Source organism: Eutrigla gurnardus (genome assembly GCF_963514095.1).
Source record: "Eutrigla gurnardus genome assembly, chromosome: 21".
Classification (NCBI taxonomy): domain Eukaryota; kingdom Metazoa; phylum Chordata; class Actinopteri; order Perciformes; family Triglidae; genus Eutrigla; species Eutrigla gurnardus.
In genome coordinates this window covers 15,442,554-15,461,369 of record NC_139932.1, presented here as the reverse complement: position 1 = coordinate 15,461,369, position 18,816 = coordinate 15,442,554, and the positions used below count along the sequence as shown (strand labels likewise).

Genomic DNA, 18,816 nt, shown 5'->3' with positions numbered 1-18,816 from the left:
AGCTGTGCTCCAGACCCACCGATCCTTTCTTCCCCTTGCTCTGGCTTGGGAAAAGAAAAGTAAAGAAATCCACTAGATCCCTGTGAAGACCTGTAGACCACCACCGATATAAATGTCACACGGATTTATCCTTGGAATGCTAAAACACCAACCATCCCTTCCCGTCCCTCCCCAGTGATGCCATCTCCTCAGTTCTTCGACGGCCAGGCGCTGGTCTCCTGGAGCGAGACGGACATCACCGTGGCGGTCCCCTGGTACCTGGGCCTCATGTTCCGCACCAGGCAGCCCTCTGGCACCCTGATACAGGCCAACGCCGGACCCTACTCCACCATCAACCTCATGGTGAGATACAGTACACGGCACATTGCCCACAAATTATCGTCAACGAAAATGTCATCATCGTCGGCGTATAGTGCAACTTTTTTTGTATTTCTTCATTGAGAATGCTTTCTGAATGGAAAATATAGTAAAATATAGTTTTTTTTCTCATCACCCAGGTGAGTGAGCAGCAGATCCGTATGGAGGTGTTGCTAAGGCAACGGCTGGTGGCGTCGCTGACTTTCCCCCAAGTTCGGGTCAATGACGGAGATTGGCACCACCTTCTGGTAGAGCTTAGAAGCGTTAAAGACGGCAAGGACATCAAATACATGGCGTCGGTGTCCCTGGACTACGGGATGTACCAGGTACAGGGGGAGATGACATCACAAATACACAAGGATGCACACACGGGTCGACTCAGTTCTCATTTTCAATCCCGTGTTTTCAAGCAGAAGTCGGTGGAGATCGGCAATGAACTCCCAGGGTTGAAGCTGGAAACTGTCCATGTAGGCGGTTTGCCTGGAGACGGCAACCATGTCAGAAAAGGATTTGTTGGCTGCATACAGGTATGTGTGGAAACGGTAGCCTTCTTCTTCTTCTTCCCCTCCTGTCCTTCCTCTTCTTCATCATTAATATGCTGTCCATCAGGGAGTGCGTATGGGTGAGACCGCCACCAACGTGGCCAACGTGAACATGGCTCAGGGCCTGAAGATTCGCGTGGAAGACGGCTGCGACCTGGCCGACCCCTGCGACTCCAACATCTGCCCCGAGAACAGCCACTGCAGCGACGAGTGGAGCACACACAGCTGTGTCTGCGACCCGGGTAATGCATGCTCCCGCCGGGTTTAACTCAAGTGTTGTGCTCGGGGTCATCACTCATTCCCTTTTTGTCCCGCAGGTTATTTTGGGAAGGAGTGTGTGGACGCTTGCCAGCTCAACCCATGTGAGCACATTTCCACCTGCGTCCGCAAGCCGAGCTCCTCCCACGGCTACACCTGCGAGTGTGGACAGAACCACTACGGCCAGTACTGTGAAAACAAGTAAGCTCTCCTCACCTGTGGCCGGTGGCGTTATGTTTTTTGGGTTGTCCATGCGTCCAGACGTGGAAAAGACCTGGAAAAAAAGTCCTCATATTAGGTCCAACGTTAGCTACTTTATAGTGGTTTCAGGCTCTAAACATTAGGAATGAGTATTGGATGAAGGTGAATTATCATGATGTGTTCAGCATTGTTTCAAGCCGCACCTGAATTAGCCTCCACCCGAGGATCAGTCGTTCCCCCCTGACCCCCTATGACACGCATCGCTTCCCGTCTTAAGCAGGATGTGGGATTCCCCCGCCGCGCCCGACTGATCCTCCATGGGTGTTTACTCGCCGCTGCCCTCATGCTGCCGCTCCTCCTCCTCCTCCTATCAGATCGCATCGCTCACTCGGGGAGATTGCGTCTCTTTCTCGTAAAAAAGACGGGTCACACTCGATTCACCGACTTAAAGGTGCCGAGGAAGTTTATCCTAGATTCATAGCGTTAAGTTGGAGATATAACTTCTATAACAGATGCTCAGCTATCAGATGTGTACTGTGTTTGAGTATTTTTCTTCCAGCTGATACCAGATCAGTTAATGGCAAAACCCGACCAACCATCACTTTGCATTATTTTTATTCCAAAAGAACTTATTATCTCAAAATGTAATCATAGAAATGAAGCGCCAAAGTCATTATGTAATTATATTGTGGAAGTAGTAGACAAAAGAAAATAAATCTGGTATTGCACTAAAAATAAAATGTGTGAGGTTGATTTACATTTTTGGGTGGATTTAGTGCTAAAATCTTGGTTAATTCAGAAATTGCATAACTCAACAACTTTCACGTTGCTGCAGTGTCATTTGTTATATTGTTATGATAAAAATGTGAAGTCCCTTTAATGATTAGTGGTTGTCTTTGGTGACAGAGTGGAGAAGCCGTGTCCTCAGGGCTGGTGGGGCAGTCCCATGTGTGGACCCTGTAACTGTGACACCAACAGGGGATTCCATAAAGACTGCAACAAGACCACCGGAGAGTGTCGCTGCAAGGTAAACTCATGTTTCCCAGGTCGCTCGGGACATTTATGTGCTATTATTTAGCTTTTAGTATCAACTTGTAATTATTATTTATGGCCAGTAAAAAGCTTTAAAGATGTACCATAACGATCTCCGTTTAAATACGATGTCTTCTCCTCCTGCAGGAGAATCACTATCGGCCGGAGGGCGAGGACACCTGCTCCCCCTGCGAGTGTTTTTCTCTCGGCTCCGAGTCTCGAACCTGCGACGCCGCCACCGGCCAGTGTCCCTGTAAAGGAGGGGTCATCGGCCGCCAGTGTAACCGCTGTGATAACCCCTTCGCTGAGGTCACTCCCACCGGATGCGAGGGTACGTTTATTTATCATTATAATCAGGCATTTGGCCCCTGATGGTCTGGTTGGTTGTCCCTCCTCCCATTATGTAAAGCATCCTTGGTATATAAATTCCATTTATTATTATTATTATTATTATTATTATTATTATCATTATTATATGATTTCCTTGATTTTTTTCAGACTGTAGGCAAGAAAAGAAGAAATTTAATGTCAAAAATCTTTAAATAAGCTCTTAAATTAAAACAATTTAAATGACATAATAATCCTCTAATTCTAATTACCAATAAATGGACTAATTGACTGAAGCAATTAAATAAAAATAGTGATTAAATTGAACAAATACTAACATGGAAGTAAAACACGTCCATATCTATTCAAGCTTAGAAGGACGGCAGTGAAACAACTTTGGAGTTGGGTGGTTTGATTCCTCTGAACGTTCCGGTTCACGGAGTGAGACCGGATGAATCAAAGTGTCAAAAGGAGACAAACGGCGTCACTCACATCTGCTGGTGTTGCAGCCGAGCTAACTGGACGTCTTTGTCGCCGGCCGGTCGAGCAGAAGAGGCGAGTCTGGCTGGCGAGCTGACTTGGCAGCGGGGCTGCACACGTACAATACAGTAGAGATGAATGGGAGACAAAAAAACCCAATGTCAATGCGCTTCCTGTTCTACCCGACGTCTTCAAAGTCTCACAGTGTGTTTGGACTCTTAATGTGTGGAGTTCTCCAACATCCAAGTGGATTTTAGACTTTTTTTCTATAGAGTGAAATAAATAGTGATGCAGGGAAGGAGGGAGGGCTTTCTTTGGTCCCACGGGTCACTGGGATGTGACCCTCCATGGCAGCAGGCCTCATACCCGTCTGTCAGCTGTGAGCCAAACGCAGCGGTAAAATGTCACCGCAGCCTCAAATAATAATGGCATGTCTTGCGTGCTTGTGGCAAATGACCCTTAATGAAACGGTAAATATGATCTGAGGAGAAATGGCAAAGTGAAAACAGCAGTTTTATTATCAGCTTATTGGCCGTGTGCTGTGGAGCTGTAAACAAAAGCCAACGAGCCTGCAGGTCCCAGCTCGTTTTTTTTTTTTTGTCGGGGAGATTTATTAACCCGGATCTGCCGAGATGAATCGTAATTTGGTCGAATGTCGCTGTGCTGGTCTGACCGGCTGCCTGGTGATGGATGGGCCAGGCGGCGTCCTGGGTGGAACCAAGGCAGGCGTTCTCCCTTTTTAAACGGTCATTTATGTGGTGCAGCTTCGGTTAACGAGGCACCAATTAAAGTAATGATCTCATGCCACTTTTCTTTTTTCTTTTTCTTTTTTGCACGATACATGTGATGGTGTTTTCTTACTGGCTCTAAAACATCTTTTGTTTGTCCTCCACAGTGGTGTACGAGGGCTGTCCCAAGGCGTTCGATGCCGGCATCTGGTGGCCCAAGACCAAATTTGGACGCCCCGCCGCCATGAACTGTCCCAAAGGATCAATCGGTGAGTGATTGACGAAAGCAACACGTGGAGTCATTATTCAGCTACCAATTGAGTGTGTGATGGAATACATGGAGATCAGAGGAGTTTCAGGCCACTAGTTTAATATCAAGGTCAATGACAAGAGTGAGGTTAATGGATCATCCCCATTTCTGGGAAATATAAAGGAAGTTTGATATTTTATTACCTTCAGAAACAGCCAGGCGAGTTGTTTCCACTTTTCCAAGTTTTTATGATGATCCCAACCCGCCATTGACCAACAGCAAAACTCCTGACTCCCATTTAACATCACATTAAGTTACACTTTCCATTCTTAAGATGAAGAAATTGTTATTTCTTTTTTCAAAAATCACCTGCTCTCGCTTGTAATAAAGAATTAAGAAACAGCTGGATTAAGCTGCATGGGTGGCTGTGTGTTTGTGAGTTAAGAGCTTAACAACACAGTGATAACTCCCTCCGATTGGTCCTTTAATCCACCAAGAGCTTTTCTCATCCGCCAATCACGTACACGCTTGTCCGTAGAGACTCTTGGAAAAACACCAGGTACTCTAAAGAGCTGACAGTAAACCCCGCCTCCTCCGGCAGCCTGTGTGTGTGTGTGTGTGTGTGTGTGTGTGTGTGTGTGTGTGTGTGTGTGTGTGTGTGTGTGTGTGAGAAAGACAGTCAAGACTTGAGTTCACTGACCTGTTCCTCAGTAAAGCACTGTCACTTTTCCTGGTTACCCCCCCTAGTTACTGCCATCACCATGGCGACCCCTTTGTTGTCTTCCCCAGACCTCATCGGGGGAATTTATTTGCTAAAAAAACGTTCGTCGCCTTCTCTTCGCTTCCTCCGGCCGTTTCTCCGTCTGCAACAATAGCATTTGAAGAGACTTTGCATTTGGAGGAAGTCGGTTCTCCAACTGAATCAGACTGGATTCAGATCTTTAAATCACTAGACAGGAAGTCAATTGTTGCAGTTGGGATCTTTTTTTTTAAGGACAATATCACATGAAAATGAAAATACAAATTCCTTTTTTTTTATTCCCCCAACATGTAGCTGGCAGCTTCTCCTTTTTTTTTTTTAGCCATGAGTCCTTTCTAGTTGCATATCGTTCAAGTGCCTAATTTCATGTAATGAACATACTGTGTTCAATCACATAACTACATGTGAATTGAAATCTGTGTGTTATGTCTGCAGGTACGGCCATCCGCCACTGCAGCGACGAGAAGGGCTGGTTGTCTCCCGAGCTCTTCAACTGCACCACCGTCACCTTCTCCCATCTCAAGAAAATGGTGAGGCTCTTCTCCATCTTTTATAATAAGATAATATTATAAAATTAATCCTAATACTAATCCTAATGATTACCTGCATCCTTCCAGAACGAGGACCTGCGTCGCAACGGCTCGCGGATGGACGGCGAGCGCTCCAAGTCCATCGTGCGCCTGCTGCACGACGCCACCAACAACACCCAGCGTTACTACGGCAACGACGTCAAGACGGCCGCCCAGCTGCTGAATCACGTGCTGCAGTACGAGAGCCGGCAGGCGGGCTTCGAGCTCACCGCCATGAGGGACGCCGAGTTCAACGAGGTAGGGGAGAAGATGATCACTGGGAGCACTGGTGGCACACTGCCCCCCGCTGGTTGACTCCACCATTACTTTAATCCTACTCTCTTTGATACCCTAGAACTTGGTGCGAGCCGGCAGCGCCATACTGGACCCCGACACCAAGGAGCACTGGGACCAGATCCAGAAGACCGACGGCGGCACCGCCCACCTGCTCCGCAACTTTGAAGACTACGCCAACACGCTGGCCCAGAACGTCAGGAGAACCTACCTGAAGCCCTTCACCATCGTCACCGACAACATGAGTGAGTGATCACGCCGTGTGTGTCAGAACTGGGATCACGTGATGTCGCGTCCTCATCCCTTTTTTTCTGTGTCCTCTAGTCCTCACCGTGGACTACCTGGACCTGTCGGACCCAGAGGGGGCGACGCTGCCTCGGTTCCAGGACATCCAGGAGGAGTACGCCAAAGAGCTCGGCTCGTCCGTCCACTTCCCCGAGTTCAACTTCCCCACCCAGGGCCACAGAGGTACAAACATCTTTTTCCTTTTTGTGCTGCAAGAGTCTCAAATGTAAAGAAATGCACAACTCTAGTCTTCCTCTCCCTCTCAGCAGAGCCCACCCCCGACCCCCAGACTCATACCGACCCCCCGCAGCGGGAGGAGGCGCACACGGTGTCCGACAGGAGGCGGCGCCACCTCGAGCCTCCTGCTCCTCTGCCGGTCGCCGTGGTGATAGTGTACAAATCACTGGGGCAGCTCCTCCCGGAAAGATATGACCCCGACCGCAGGAGTCTGAGGTAAGCCGGCTAGCATGGAGGCCGAGTGATGACGTCATCACCTTGAAATTTCCTTGAACTTTAAAGTAACTTTCTCACGTGCTTCGCCAGGATTAAATGATGAGGTTTAATCCGGTCAAGTTGTTTAAAACGATGCCAAAAAAAAGAATGAAAAACGAGACTCTGTGCTGACCGGTATACATACAGTGTAATTTATCATATTCTGTAAACGTTTGAAGGAACCACATGTTTAATCTAATGTAAATTCACGTCATAATATTTACTGTAGGTGTGTTTGAAGGAGCCACTTTATGATGGTTATGAACATACATAAAAAGCAGATTTCAGAACATACTTCATTGTGTTTCCGTGTCTTCGCCAGGATCCCCAACCGCCCGGTGATCAACACGGCCATCGTGAGCGCCACGGTGCACAGCGAGGGTCCGCCTCTCCCCCCCGTCCTGGAGCCGCCCATCACTCTGGAGTACGCCATGCTGGAGACGGAGGAGAGGACCAAACCCGTCTGCGTCTTCTGGAACCACTCCATCGCGTGAGTTGGACTTGGTTTCACCGGCGTGCCCGAGGGTTCATGATTTAAAATAAATAAATAAAATCCTTCATCTGCTGTGTGTTTGTGTTCAGCATCGGAGGGACCGGCGGCTGGTCTGCTAAAGGCTGCGAGGTGCTCAACAGGAACAACAGCCACATCAGCTGCCAGTGTAATCACATGACCAGCTACGCCGTCCTCATGGACATCTCCAAGAGAGAGGTATTTAGGATTTAAAAAACATCCGACTCAGCCTTTGGTCTCTGGTTACTGACCTCCTGACCTCTCCGCAGCACGGCGACGTCCTCCCCCTGAAGATCGTCACCTACACCACGGTGTCGGCCTCCCTCCTCCTCCTCCTCCTCACCTTCATCTTGTTGTGCCTGCTGCGCCGCCTCCGCTCCAACCTCCACGCCATCCACAGGAACCTGGTGGCGGCGCTCTTCTTCTCCGAGCTCGTCTTCCTGCTCGGCATCAACCAGACCGACAACCCGGTGAGTGGAGACCGCCAGTCCACCAGTCATGTGACTACTCATGTACTACTATGCTTCTAAACGGGATATTATTCCATTTAATTACATGTAGATCAACAAGGATTTCCTTTATTTAGGATCTGTTTATCCATGACTTTTAGATCATTATTTAAAGGGTTTATCCATCATTATTAGATCATTATTTAAAGGGTTTATCCATGACGTTTAGATAATAAATTAAAGGGTTTATCAATGACTTTTAGATCATTATTTAAAGGGTTTATCCATGACGTTTAGATAATAAATTAAAGGGTTTATCAATGACTTTTAGATCATTATTTAAAGGGTTTATCCATGACTTTTAGATAATTATTTAAAGGGTTTATCCATGACTTTTAGATAATAAATTAAAGGGTTTATCCATGACTTTTACATAATAAATTAAAGGGTTTATCCATGACTTTTAGATAATAAATTAAAGGGTTTATCCATGACGTTTAGATAATAAATTAAAGGGTTTATCAATGACTTTTAGATAATTATTTAAAGGGTTTATCCATCATTATTAGATCACTATTTGAAGTGTTTTTCAATCATTATTAGATCAGTATTTAAAGGGTTTATCCATGACTTTTAGATAATAAATTAAAGGGTTTATCCATGACTTTTAGATATTAAATTAAAGGGTTTATCCATGACTTTTAGATAATAAATTAAAGGGTTTATCCATGACTTTTAGATATTAAATTAAAGGGTTTATCCATGACTTTTAGATAATAAATTAAAGGGTTTATCCATGACTTTTAGATATTAAATTAAAGGGTTTATCCATGACTTTTAGATAATAAATTAAAGGGTTTATCCATGACTTTTAGATCATTATTTAAAGTATTTATCCATCATTATTATATAATTATTTAAAGTGTTTTCCATCATTATAAGATAATTATTTAAAGTGTTTTTCATCATTATAAGATAATTATTTAAAGTGTATTCCATCATTATTAGATCATTATTTTAAGTGTTTTTCCATTTTAGCTGACTATTTCAACTATTTAACCATGACTATTAGCTATTATTTATTTATTTATCTTTTATTATTTACTATTTAAGCAGTTAAAGCCTACTATTAATTTGTTTATTTTATTCTAAATGAGTTCCTCCCCCTAATTTGTCCATATCTCCTTCCTAAACTACAACTACCTTATTAAAATAATAAAAACTGCCAGCTTTAGGATATGCAGGATAATTGTTTGGCCGACGATCAAACATGCTGTTGACGGGGACTTTACCTGACGGATCGTTTTGATGCTCGGCTACTGCCGGCAACCGTGAGGGAATGTGCTGGTTGCCAAGGCGATAAGTAGATTTGATTAAACTGACAGTGACTTTGTTACTCTAAAGCCCTCCAATTAAAAGTGTAACAAATATCCTGAGATACTCTAGTCAGACGTCTAATGAGCTAATTATGTTCATAATCTGGTTTGGAGTTGAGGAAGGCCACAGTGACACACACACACACACACACACACACACACACACACAGATTTACAGTAAAGAATCAAACCGTGTGGGAATTCTTTGAGGTTTGCTGACACAGCTATACACACACACACACACACACACACACACACACACACACACACACACACACACACACACACACACACACACCTCTACCTGTGCCAGCGGCGGCGACGTGCTGAGACCGGTACCCGTCTCCAGAAGGAGGCCCTCGGGGCGGCAGGCACTGGCAGAGGTGTCCCAAAACAACTTCTTAGTTTACACTCGATAAACATCTTGCATGTCTGTGGTCAAAAAAACATCATTTATATGTTAATCGACGAGTAATCCTGCTTTTTATTTTGCTGAGACGAGACACGTAGGGGAGACAGATTTAAACAGGGGATCAGCTCAGATGAAGTTGATGTACTTGCTTGATTCTTGCTCTTTTATATATATTGTACCCACATGGTTGATTGAAGTTAGAGAGATTCTCAGCCTTCCTTTAGCGGTTCATCCAGATTCAAGCCTTCAGACTACCAGCATCCTAAAACCTAGTGTAACCGTAGCAACAGTGGAGGTAATTATAGAACAATACCTCTGTAAAGAACATTTGCAGACGTGTAACAGTCACACCAGGCCGATTACGGCTGTTATTTCTTCGTCTGACGCTCACATAGCGTCGCTTTAAAATGAACGCGTCAGCTCCGACTCGTCTGGCCGAACCAGATGTCTGCCGTGTTACGAGACGTCACAGCGTCGTCAGGCTCAACCGTCGTCCCTGAAAACACCGAGGAGGGCATGACCTTCCAGCCACAATCATGAACATCGGAGATTCAAGTCAAGTCAGGTTAAATAGCATAGACATGATCTTTCCAGGGGGTCTAAAACGTTGCTATAGCAGTGCCAACATCAATTCAAATGGACTCTTAATGTGAAATATGGAAGCAAAGGTTCCCACGGAGCAGATAAAAGATAAGGAGCATGTGAAGTTTACAGGATGAGGTGTGTGAGGCTTGTAGAAATGTTCTGACTCACAGTGTTTTGACTGGAAGAGGAGAACTCCCATTAAATCACAGCACACTGGACAGCGTTATCTACTGGTTGAGGTTTTTCTTTTTTTTTAAGTCTACGTGCAGATTTTCACAATAAGGGAGCGTTAAATGTGTTTTTTTGTTTTTTTCCATCACTCTGAAATCACGAGTGCGTGTTTGTGTGTGTGCATATCTAGTGTTTAGGTGTGTGTGTGTGTGTGTGTGTGTGTGTGTGTGTGTGTTTCTCACCTGTGGAATGCTGTCAGCGTGTGCCCAGGGCCATCTGCAGGATGATTTACAACCTCTGTCAAAGTAGTCTTCTATTTCTCTCTCTTCTCTGATCTCTACAGCAACACACACACACACACACACACGCACACACACACACACACACACACACACACCCACAGCGTTACTAAAATACGGTATCTCCACCGCCGGGACATTCCCCGACACACGGCATTCCTCCAGTACAGCAGCAGGTGTGAAAAGACAAAAAGAGTGTGTGGACGGGGTGAATTTATTACTCTTCTTGCATTAATTAGTGAAGTTTCTCGGCCCACAGAAAAATGAGGAACGATCATCATTTCCTGCAGCCAGACGACACCATTAATCCCCTTAAAATGTATTTTCCTTGTTTCATCCCCTCCAGTTCGTGTGCACGGTGATCGCCATCCTCCTGCACTACTTCTACATGTGCACCTTCGCCTGGATGTTCGTGGAGGGGCTGCACATCTACCGCATGCTGACGGAGCTGCGCAACATCAACCACGGACACATGAGGTTCTACTACGCCATGGGCTGGGGCATCCCGGCCATCATCACCGGTGAGACGTGGATTCCACGGAACGGGGCGGATTCGTGCCGTGACTCGTCTCTCGTGAAGAGGCTTTGATCCCTGTGGGAAGATTATTGAACAGAAGACGGAAAGAGAGGGGGAGGAACATGCAATGAGATGTCCACAATATGTCACATGAAGAAAAAAAGAGTAGAATAAAAAAAAAAAAAACAGAGCCGAGAGAGGGGGGCAATATTCAGAAAAAAAAGTCGCAAATTTGCCACTTTATAAATAATATATAGCTGATAAAGAGATAAAGAAATTGCTTTATTCCGTTTACTGTTGCTATGACAACAAGTGAAAACTACCGTTAGCATCTTAGCTTAACTGCTAGATCAATAAACACCCCTAAGATGACAACTTGGCCCATATAAATAAAACCAACAATAACCATCAACAGCCATAAATGAGGCTTTTTTTTGCCACTTTTTTCTCTTAATATTGACCCCCTCTCTCAGCCCCGTTTTTTTATTTAGTTTTTTTATCCTACAGTGGTCCTAATACGCCGTCGTACACGTGGGTGTGTGCAAGTTCCTAAAGAATTTGTGGCTGCAACATTAAATATCAATTATCTGCTATTTCCAATTAGAACCACTTTTCAAACTTGCCGTTTACTGCATATTTTACTTTACAATCCCTTTGATGTCCGATGAGATTGCAGTAATATATTAAGTGCTTTGCGATGTGCTGACAGGTTTTGGCAGCTCGGGATGCCAGCATAGCTCACTCGATTGGCAAACGGAGTGAGACGTATAGATTTATAGACTCACAGAGATGAAAAGACAGACATGTTGTAACACTTTCTTTTTTCTTCTCCTGTGTGTGTGTGTGTGTGTGTGTGTGTGTGTGTGTGTCCGTAGGTTTGGCGGTAGGTCTGGACCCTCAGGGTTATGGGAACCCTGATTTCTGCTGGCTTTCCGTCCACGACACGCTCATCTGGAGCTTCGCAGGACCCATCTTCGTAGTCGTCCTGGTACGTGCATGAATATAAAAAATTAAATCCCCTGAATGGTTATTATTACGTGGTTTGTTCGTGAAGCCTCTTCCTTCCTTCTCCGTTGCACTAAAGGTGAACATCGTGATCTTCATTCTGGCTGCGAAGGCGTCGTGTGGTCGCAGGCAGAAGGCCATGGAGAAGTCCGGAGCCATGTGAGTCACCTTCATGATCCAGAATATATATATATATATGAATGCACAGCTTCACGGCACCGAGGGAAAGCTGATCCGCGTGCTTCCTTCCTCAGTCCCGCCCTTCGAATGGCCTTCCTCCTGCTGCTGCTCATCAGCGCCACCTGGATGCTCGGTCTGATGGCGGTCAACAGCGACGTCATGACTTTCCACTACCTGTTCGCCGTCTTCAGCTGTCTGCAGGTAACACGGCGGTGTAACCGCTTCAACGGCCGCCGACTACATCCTCACAGACCCATCATCAACGCTTTCCTGCTTCTTTTTTTGTTTTGTTGCAGGGAGTCTTCATCTTCTTCTTCCATGTGATCTTCAACAAAGAGGTGCGTAAACACCTGAAGAACGTCTTTACGGGGAAGAAGAGCTTACCGGACGAGTCCAGCACCACCAGGGCCTCTTTGCTCACGGTGAGTGAACGCAAAGAATAAAAATTGCCTCTTTAAATATAAACCATGCAGTTGGAAAAATATGCAAATATCTCACCTGGGTAATTGGGACACATAATGTTATCATTATTACTGATGCATTAAAACAGTATAATATATATTTATTCCGACTTTATGGGCGTCTTTAACGTGTTGGTTTTTCTGTCCCTCAGCGTTCTCTCAACTGCAACAACACGTACACGGAGGACGGCCCGCTGTACCGCTCCGGCATCGGCGAGTCCACCGTCTCCCTGGACAGCACGCTCAGGTCAGCCAAGAGCCGCAGCAGCTACCTGGCGTACGCACTCAGGTACATCAGCTCACTGACCGCATGGCCGCTTCTGCCACGCCGCTGCCTACGACCGTCACTTCCTGTCTGTTTCTGACGATGCGTCGAATGTTTCACACAAACTAACGCAGCACCTGATTCATCCTGATTCACTCTGTCCTCTTACTCTGTGATTCTCTACGTTTTGAGGGTGTTTTACTTCCTTTTCTTTCACACATGCATGTTGCCACGGGAACGGCACCCGCGTCGTAAAGTACATCTGCATCGCCAAGTGCATGGCGCATGGCTTTGTTGCAAAAACCCATAAAACACATATCAGCACTGATGGATATGCAGAAACACCCACACTATCCATACTTACTGTCTACGTATGTATTTACACATGAAGCTGCTTAACTGTGCATGGACATGCAAATGCACAAAAAGTTCAAGCAAATTTTTCTTTTTTATGACTTTAATGACACTAAAATATGTAATGCATACCTACATAGGGAATATATTATAAAATATGGAACAGAATGTTTTATTTGACTCATTTGTAAGGATCTAATATTAGTATAAATATAAATAATCGATTGTGTTTTTTGAATCATGTGAAAGTCTACGTGCCTGATGCTGTCTTCCTTCCCCGTGGTGGATGTTGAAGAGTTACCATGACTCAGCAAAAGTGCATTCTGAATAAACCATAAAACAGATGACACTTTGAGATAAAGCTCTTCCAGGTTATATCATCCCTTCGTGTGTTTTCATCGCGGCCGAGCGGTGTTACATATACCCGCCGTTTAAAAAGAGACTTTTACAGAGTCGCTGCCGTGCGCCTCAGCTCGTAAAGCTGTCACCCGGGTAACGCGAGCCGACGGCGGGGTCATTGAGAGCGAAGACGCAAGAAGGGGATGAAGCGGGGATGGCGTGCTGCCTGAGCGGGAGGTGAAGAGGGAAACGACCGGGTGACAAGCGGGAGATATTTGGGGGATAAGAGAGATGGGACTCTACCTGTTTGAGTGGGAATGTAATACAGACACTTCTTCCCCACGGCGGTTGGCGCGTCTTCAGCCGCTTCTGGAAGTTTCTCTCAGATCAACCATCAGACAGGTCCGAGGCTCCGGTAGCGTTTTTGCCCTCGAGCCAACATCTCAACCCGACCTGGAACAAACGGCTTCAGTTAGAGGAGAGAACGTTACTGTAGGTTTAGCATTAAGTGTTGAATTACCCTCCATGAATCACCCGTGGTAAACGTTTTTTTTTATTAACTTACACCACTATTTAATATCTGTTCTCATTGAAGCCATGAATTGTTTTGTAATGAGAGATGTTTCAGCTATTGAGAGTTCGGGCGTGAACTAACCTCCAGCGACGCTCTGCTCCCCCTCCTCTTCCTCACTCTTCATCCACCAGGGAGGAGTCGGCTCAGAAGCCCAGCGTCTCCTCGGGGACGGCTAAAGGTCACACGGATCTGGACGGACCTCTGTTCCACCGCAACGGCAAGGGAGACGGTGAGTTCTTCCCCCATACCTTGTTATTGAATGACAGAATGATTTTATGAATAAATGTCCATCTTCCTCCTCAGACTCCGACTCAGACAGCGAGCTTTCAGGGGACGAACACAGCTCCTCGTACGCCTCCTCCCACTCCTCGGACAGCGAGGACGATGACGTCGACGTCAAGCCCAAGTGGAACAACGAGAGGCAGCCCGTTCACAGCACGCCGAAAGGTACATTATATAATACACACATACATATATAGAGAAAGGATAGCTAGAGTTTGTAAGATAAGGTAAAAAGACAGTAGAAAGACCATTAAATATAAATAAATAAATAAAATCAAAATAAGATTAAAAGAAGTCACTGATTCAGAAAGCCTTAGCTCCTCTGAAGTGATCATATTGAGCCTATTTCACTCCATTTATTCAACATTTTCACCAGAGACATACAATATGTGATGAACTTGAATTCCCCTCACTAGTGGATTCAGTGTCCAATCACGTGAAGCCGTACTGGCCCGCGGAGGCCACCACGGCCAGCGACAGCGAGGACCCCGGCGGGCCGGAGAGGCTGAGGGTGGAGACCAAGGTGAACGTGGAGCTGCACTCCGACAACAAGCTCAACCACGTCGGCGAGAGAGAGAGGGACGCCCTCACGCCGGACAGAGACAAGCAGACGCCCGGCAACGCTCGAGACGGAGCGCCGGCCGGCCATCCCCACGGCAACAGTAACCACCAGCCGGAGCGGAGGAAAGGTAGGAGACGGGGATTCTTTGGATGATTAATTGATGAATTGATTGGTTTGACAGAAACTGGATTGAACTCTTTCTCCGTCTCAGGCATCTTGAAGAACAGCTTGAAGATCAGCTACCCGCCGCCGCTGACCGACAAGAACATGAAGAACCGCCTGCGGGAGAAGCTGAGCGACTACAACCCGCCCACCATCACCTCGCCGCCGCCCAACAACAACAACACCTCCACGCCGCCCCTCCCCTCCGTCAACATCATGAGCCCCTCGTCGCGGCCGCCGTCGCTGGCCTCCAACGACGGGGGTCGCCCCGGCAACCACGAAAACAGCACCCTCATCAAACCCGCCGTAGCGCCGCGGCCGCAGGCTCCCACCGGGGCCCCGCCGGCCGGCATCTACCGGGAGACCAACGGGGGCGTGGCTATGCACTTGAAGTCGGGGACGGTGAACGGAGGCAACGAGTCCGACTCGGAGTGAGTAGCTCTTTTTAAAAAACAGCGTCGGCATGGTGACGATGACACTGTTTTCGCATCGTTCTTACAGAAAAGAGAGTTGATAGGGATTAGAAAAATGTTTTCTGCAACCACACATTAATTAACATGCATCATCAACGGATGCAGTAATGCATGTATCACAACAGGATCCATAGTTAAAGGACTAGTTCGGCATTCTGGGAAAATGTGCGTTTTCTTGCAGAGATGAGAAGATCGATGGTTGGCTCAGCTTGGCTCAACTGTTTTTAATTTGTTTGTACAGATTAAGTTATTAAATAAAAAACAATAATTTGACAAATCAGATCAAATGCCCTTCAGATACAGACTTTCAATCTTCTCTCGTATCTCAGCAAGGAAGCGAATAATCGCATTTCCTCCAGTCATAGCATGAATGACTTCCTGCATCCCTGCATCCAATTTTTCTTTTTTACATTGCACGTTCTGTTTGCACCCTTCCTCCCTGCACTCCCCCCTTTCTCCCCCTCCCTCCGCTAACAGTGGCAGTAACGAGACTTCGATCTGACCTGTTAGGAAAACTCAGATCAGCTTGCCCTTGTGAGAGGAGGAGCGAGGAACCTGCCGGAGGGGAGGAGAGCCACGAGGACGGGGATAAAAAGGGGGATCCGTCCATCCGTCCCATGGTCCCTCTCTCTGGAGAGCAGTATTAACGCAGACTTTAAGACTGCCTGAGACAATGAGCAGAGATGATGGACAGATGTGGAAATAATAAAGGGAACGCTGGAGCCACATGTGCCAAAAAACCAGAAGATGAAGAAGCCTCAAAGCGGCGCTCCTCCACGGCGGTCATGTCGCCCTGTCGGAGGGGCGGAGTCAGGGAAAGCTTGATTAATCACTGACTCCAATACAAGCTGGTACATTTTGTAGTCCAAAAGGATTTCAAGCACTACAAGTCCCTTGAGATGTCAGAAAAACAAAAAAAACCCTGACCCGACCCGGACACATCAGACTCTCGATCACACACACAAGTGCTCTTTTGTTGTTGTTGTTGTTGTTTTTAGTCAAAGAAAGGCTCCCCGGCCTCTCGATGCAGCGCATTTAGAGTGTAATTAACATGTAGATATTGTTCAAGGTGAAGAATATTTTGTATTTCTCAACTAAGAGTCCATCCGCCTGTGTCCGGGGTCGGGAGAGAGATTTTAAAATCACTTGATGTGCTGGTTTTCATCGACTGAGATCGATCCTCGTCGAGGCCTCACGCAAACCAGAACCGGGACTCGTCAGGTCTCAGATCAGTGGGGGGGGGGGGGGCCAGATGAACATTTAAAAACTCTGTTTGAGCACTATGAACCCGAAGCCTTCTTTTCCAGTGTCCGTCCTGCCTGTTCGTCCAACATTGGTTACCAAAGTCCTGAACTACAATCAGCTTCACTTTCATTCTGAAACAGGGGGAAAAATGGTGGCATCAAAATGCAGCAATGAGGGGTTAATCTTAAAGATGGATGCTTTTAAAGCAGACTAGACTAGTCGATTGCTGATTCTCTGAAGCTCAAAGTGGACCCGATGGTAACTCTATGCATTGCAGCTAACTTTAGTCTGGTTTACCGCTCACTGAATGCCTTTGTACGACACGTACAACCCCCCCAGTGTTTTCTTGCCTTCCTGTAATCAATGCTGTCGATAAATGTCCTTTTTTTTCTCCTTTTTTTTTTATTGATCCGAGACACTGGAAATGTTTTTGTAACATAATGTATATTTATTTTTTATGTTTTTCAACACACTGGAAAGAAAATAAGATTGTGACTGTAAAATTAAAGACCGTGATGACTTTTTAACTCGTCTTGTGCAGCTCGTTACACGTCCGAACACGCAGGCTTGGGGATCCAACAAGTGATGAGTAACAGGAATTGTTTCACAGTTTCACTCTGGAGAAAGTGATCACATGTTTGTTTTATTTATTTGAATCCAACCTGTTTATAATCTGACTTTCCAGTTCAAATTCTGGAAGGATTTTAGCAAATATTTAGAAGAGAGACGATGAAGACTCATTATTTGTAAATCTTTTTAATGTAAAAAAGGAACTTTTATTCAAAAATGTAGTTAAAGACCATGAAAGTTTAATTTTTATTTTTTATAGTGGGTATAATGGGTGTCAAACATCAATAGAAAATGTACTTTTTTGTTGTTTTTTCACACTCTATTTCATTTTAGCAAGAAAAATGTCAAATCCAGTTTTTCTGGGCTTTAATACTGTATTTTCATATCAATAATATTGTGGATGAGAAAGAATGAATCCAGTAGAGATGACAGACATCAAACAGAGGTGCACCCTGAGGTGCTCTGTGTTGTCCATACAAGGTCGTGTATGAGGAGAGGTCAGTGAACAGGAAGTCAGGTTAAAGCTGGACCGCTCTGCTGCGGAGTTGAACCTTAAACAGTAGAAGCACGTGGGCGTGTAGAACAATGGTGGCGATAAATCTCCTCACGTTGATCCACGACTTAGCCTGAGAACAAATGTACACACTATCTATATATATATATTTTATAGCATTGCATTAAACACACCATTGTTCCAGAGAAACTCTATTTTTACACATATTTTCCAGCTCCTGGCTTTCAGTTATTCATGAAATGACTCATGAGAGCAGCATCCCATTAAATAATGTGTCTCTATTGTCTCTAGAGGAGTGTGTATTCTCAAGCTGGATGCGTAGCTCCATGCAACAAGTTTAATTTCACAGTAGTAGTTGACTTTTTGTACCTTTTGTATAATGTTTTACATGTAAAGAGTCTTTAAATCAAACTACTACTACTTCATCATTTTGTTAAGTACACTTGTGTGCTTTTAAAACATTGTTTTAGACTGTTTAACATCTTTGTGCTAAGCGTTGCTAACCAGTAGCAGTGGCTTCAAGAAAGAGACCAAGCACTTTTTCCGAAAAAATGTCAAAATACTGCTTTAATGTTGCATAAAAACACGAAATTTGTTTAAATGGATTTTCTGAAAGAAGTCGCTTGTCAAATAGATACAATTCCACCATTGTGCTGCTGAAAAACACGCCAATAAAGAGATGTAGCTGTCCTCAGTACTAAAGGTCAGCCCACTTTAAGACCACTTTGGTCCTGCATTCCAAGGTTAGCCGTCTGTACTCATCCCTTCACTTTACTGTTTGTCTGCCATATGAACCCGATTAGTGGAGGAGCACTTAGGGAGCGCTGGATCACAGAGCTGTGGAGAGGTCAAAGCCTGCTGAGGTCAAATTGGACCATGAAGGTTTTTTTGTGCTTAAATCGAGGACATAAGTGAATTATGTCACTACGAGGCGT

At 45.4% G+C, this 18,816-nt stretch overlaps 1 protein-coding gene across 10 annotated transcripts in view; it reads left to right on the top strand.

Moving 5' to 3' along the window:
- celsr1a (cadherin EGF LAG seven-pass G-type receptor 1a) overlaps positions 1–17,318 on the top strand; it is a 69,359-nt gene extending 52,041 nt beyond the window's left edge. For 2 of the 10 annotated variants that reach the window (XM_084038716.1, XM_084038709.1), the window contains 27 exons: positions 176–342; positions 498–683; positions 768–884; positions 967–1,141; positions 1,217–1,358; positions 2,265–2,385; positions 2,538–2,721; positions 4,093–4,194; positions 5,371–5,465; positions 5,553–5,762; positions 5,860–6,043; positions 6,123–6,266; positions 6,350–6,536; positions 6,898–7,065; positions 7,158–7,284; positions 7,356–7,556; positions 10,725–10,899; positions 11,771–11,883; positions 11,980–12,059; positions 12,155–12,281; positions 12,377–12,502; positions 12,694–12,830; positions 14,205–14,302; positions 14,377–14,520; positions 14,772–15,044; positions 15,129–15,510; positions 16,063–17,318. In XM_084038716.1, coding sequence (XP_083894842.1) covers positions 176–342; positions 498–683; positions 768–884; positions 967–1,141; positions 1,217–1,358; positions 2,265–2,385; positions 2,538–2,721; positions 4,093–4,194; positions 5,371–5,465; positions 5,553–5,762; positions 5,860–6,043; positions 6,123–6,266; positions 6,350–6,536; positions 6,898–7,065; positions 7,158–7,284; positions 7,356–7,556; positions 10,725–10,899; positions 11,771–11,883; positions 11,980–12,059; positions 12,155–12,281; positions 12,377–12,502; positions 12,694–12,830; positions 14,205–14,302; positions 14,377–14,520; positions 14,772–15,044; positions 15,129–15,510; positions 16,063–16,090 — 4,193 coding nt within the window. In that variant the 3' untranslated portion in view covers positions 16,091–17,318. Of the gene's footprint in view, positions 1–175; positions 343–497; positions 684–767; positions 885–966; positions 1,142–1,216; positions 1,359–2,264; positions 2,386–2,537; positions 2,722–4,092; positions 4,195–5,370; positions 5,466–5,552; positions 5,763–5,859; positions 6,044–6,122; positions 6,267–6,349; positions 6,537–6,897; positions 7,066–7,157; positions 7,285–7,355; positions 7,557–10,724; positions 10,900–11,770; positions 11,884–11,979; positions 12,060–12,154; positions 12,282–12,376; positions 12,503–12,693; positions 12,831–14,204; positions 14,303–14,376; positions 14,521–14,771; positions 15,045–15,128; positions 15,511–16,029 lie in introns of all 10 variants that reach the window. The other 8 variants (XM_084038712.1, XM_084038717.1, XM_084038714.1 and 5 more) reach the window with 6 other exon arrangements.
- The last annotated feature ends 1,498 nt before the right edge of the window (positions 17,319–18,816 follow it).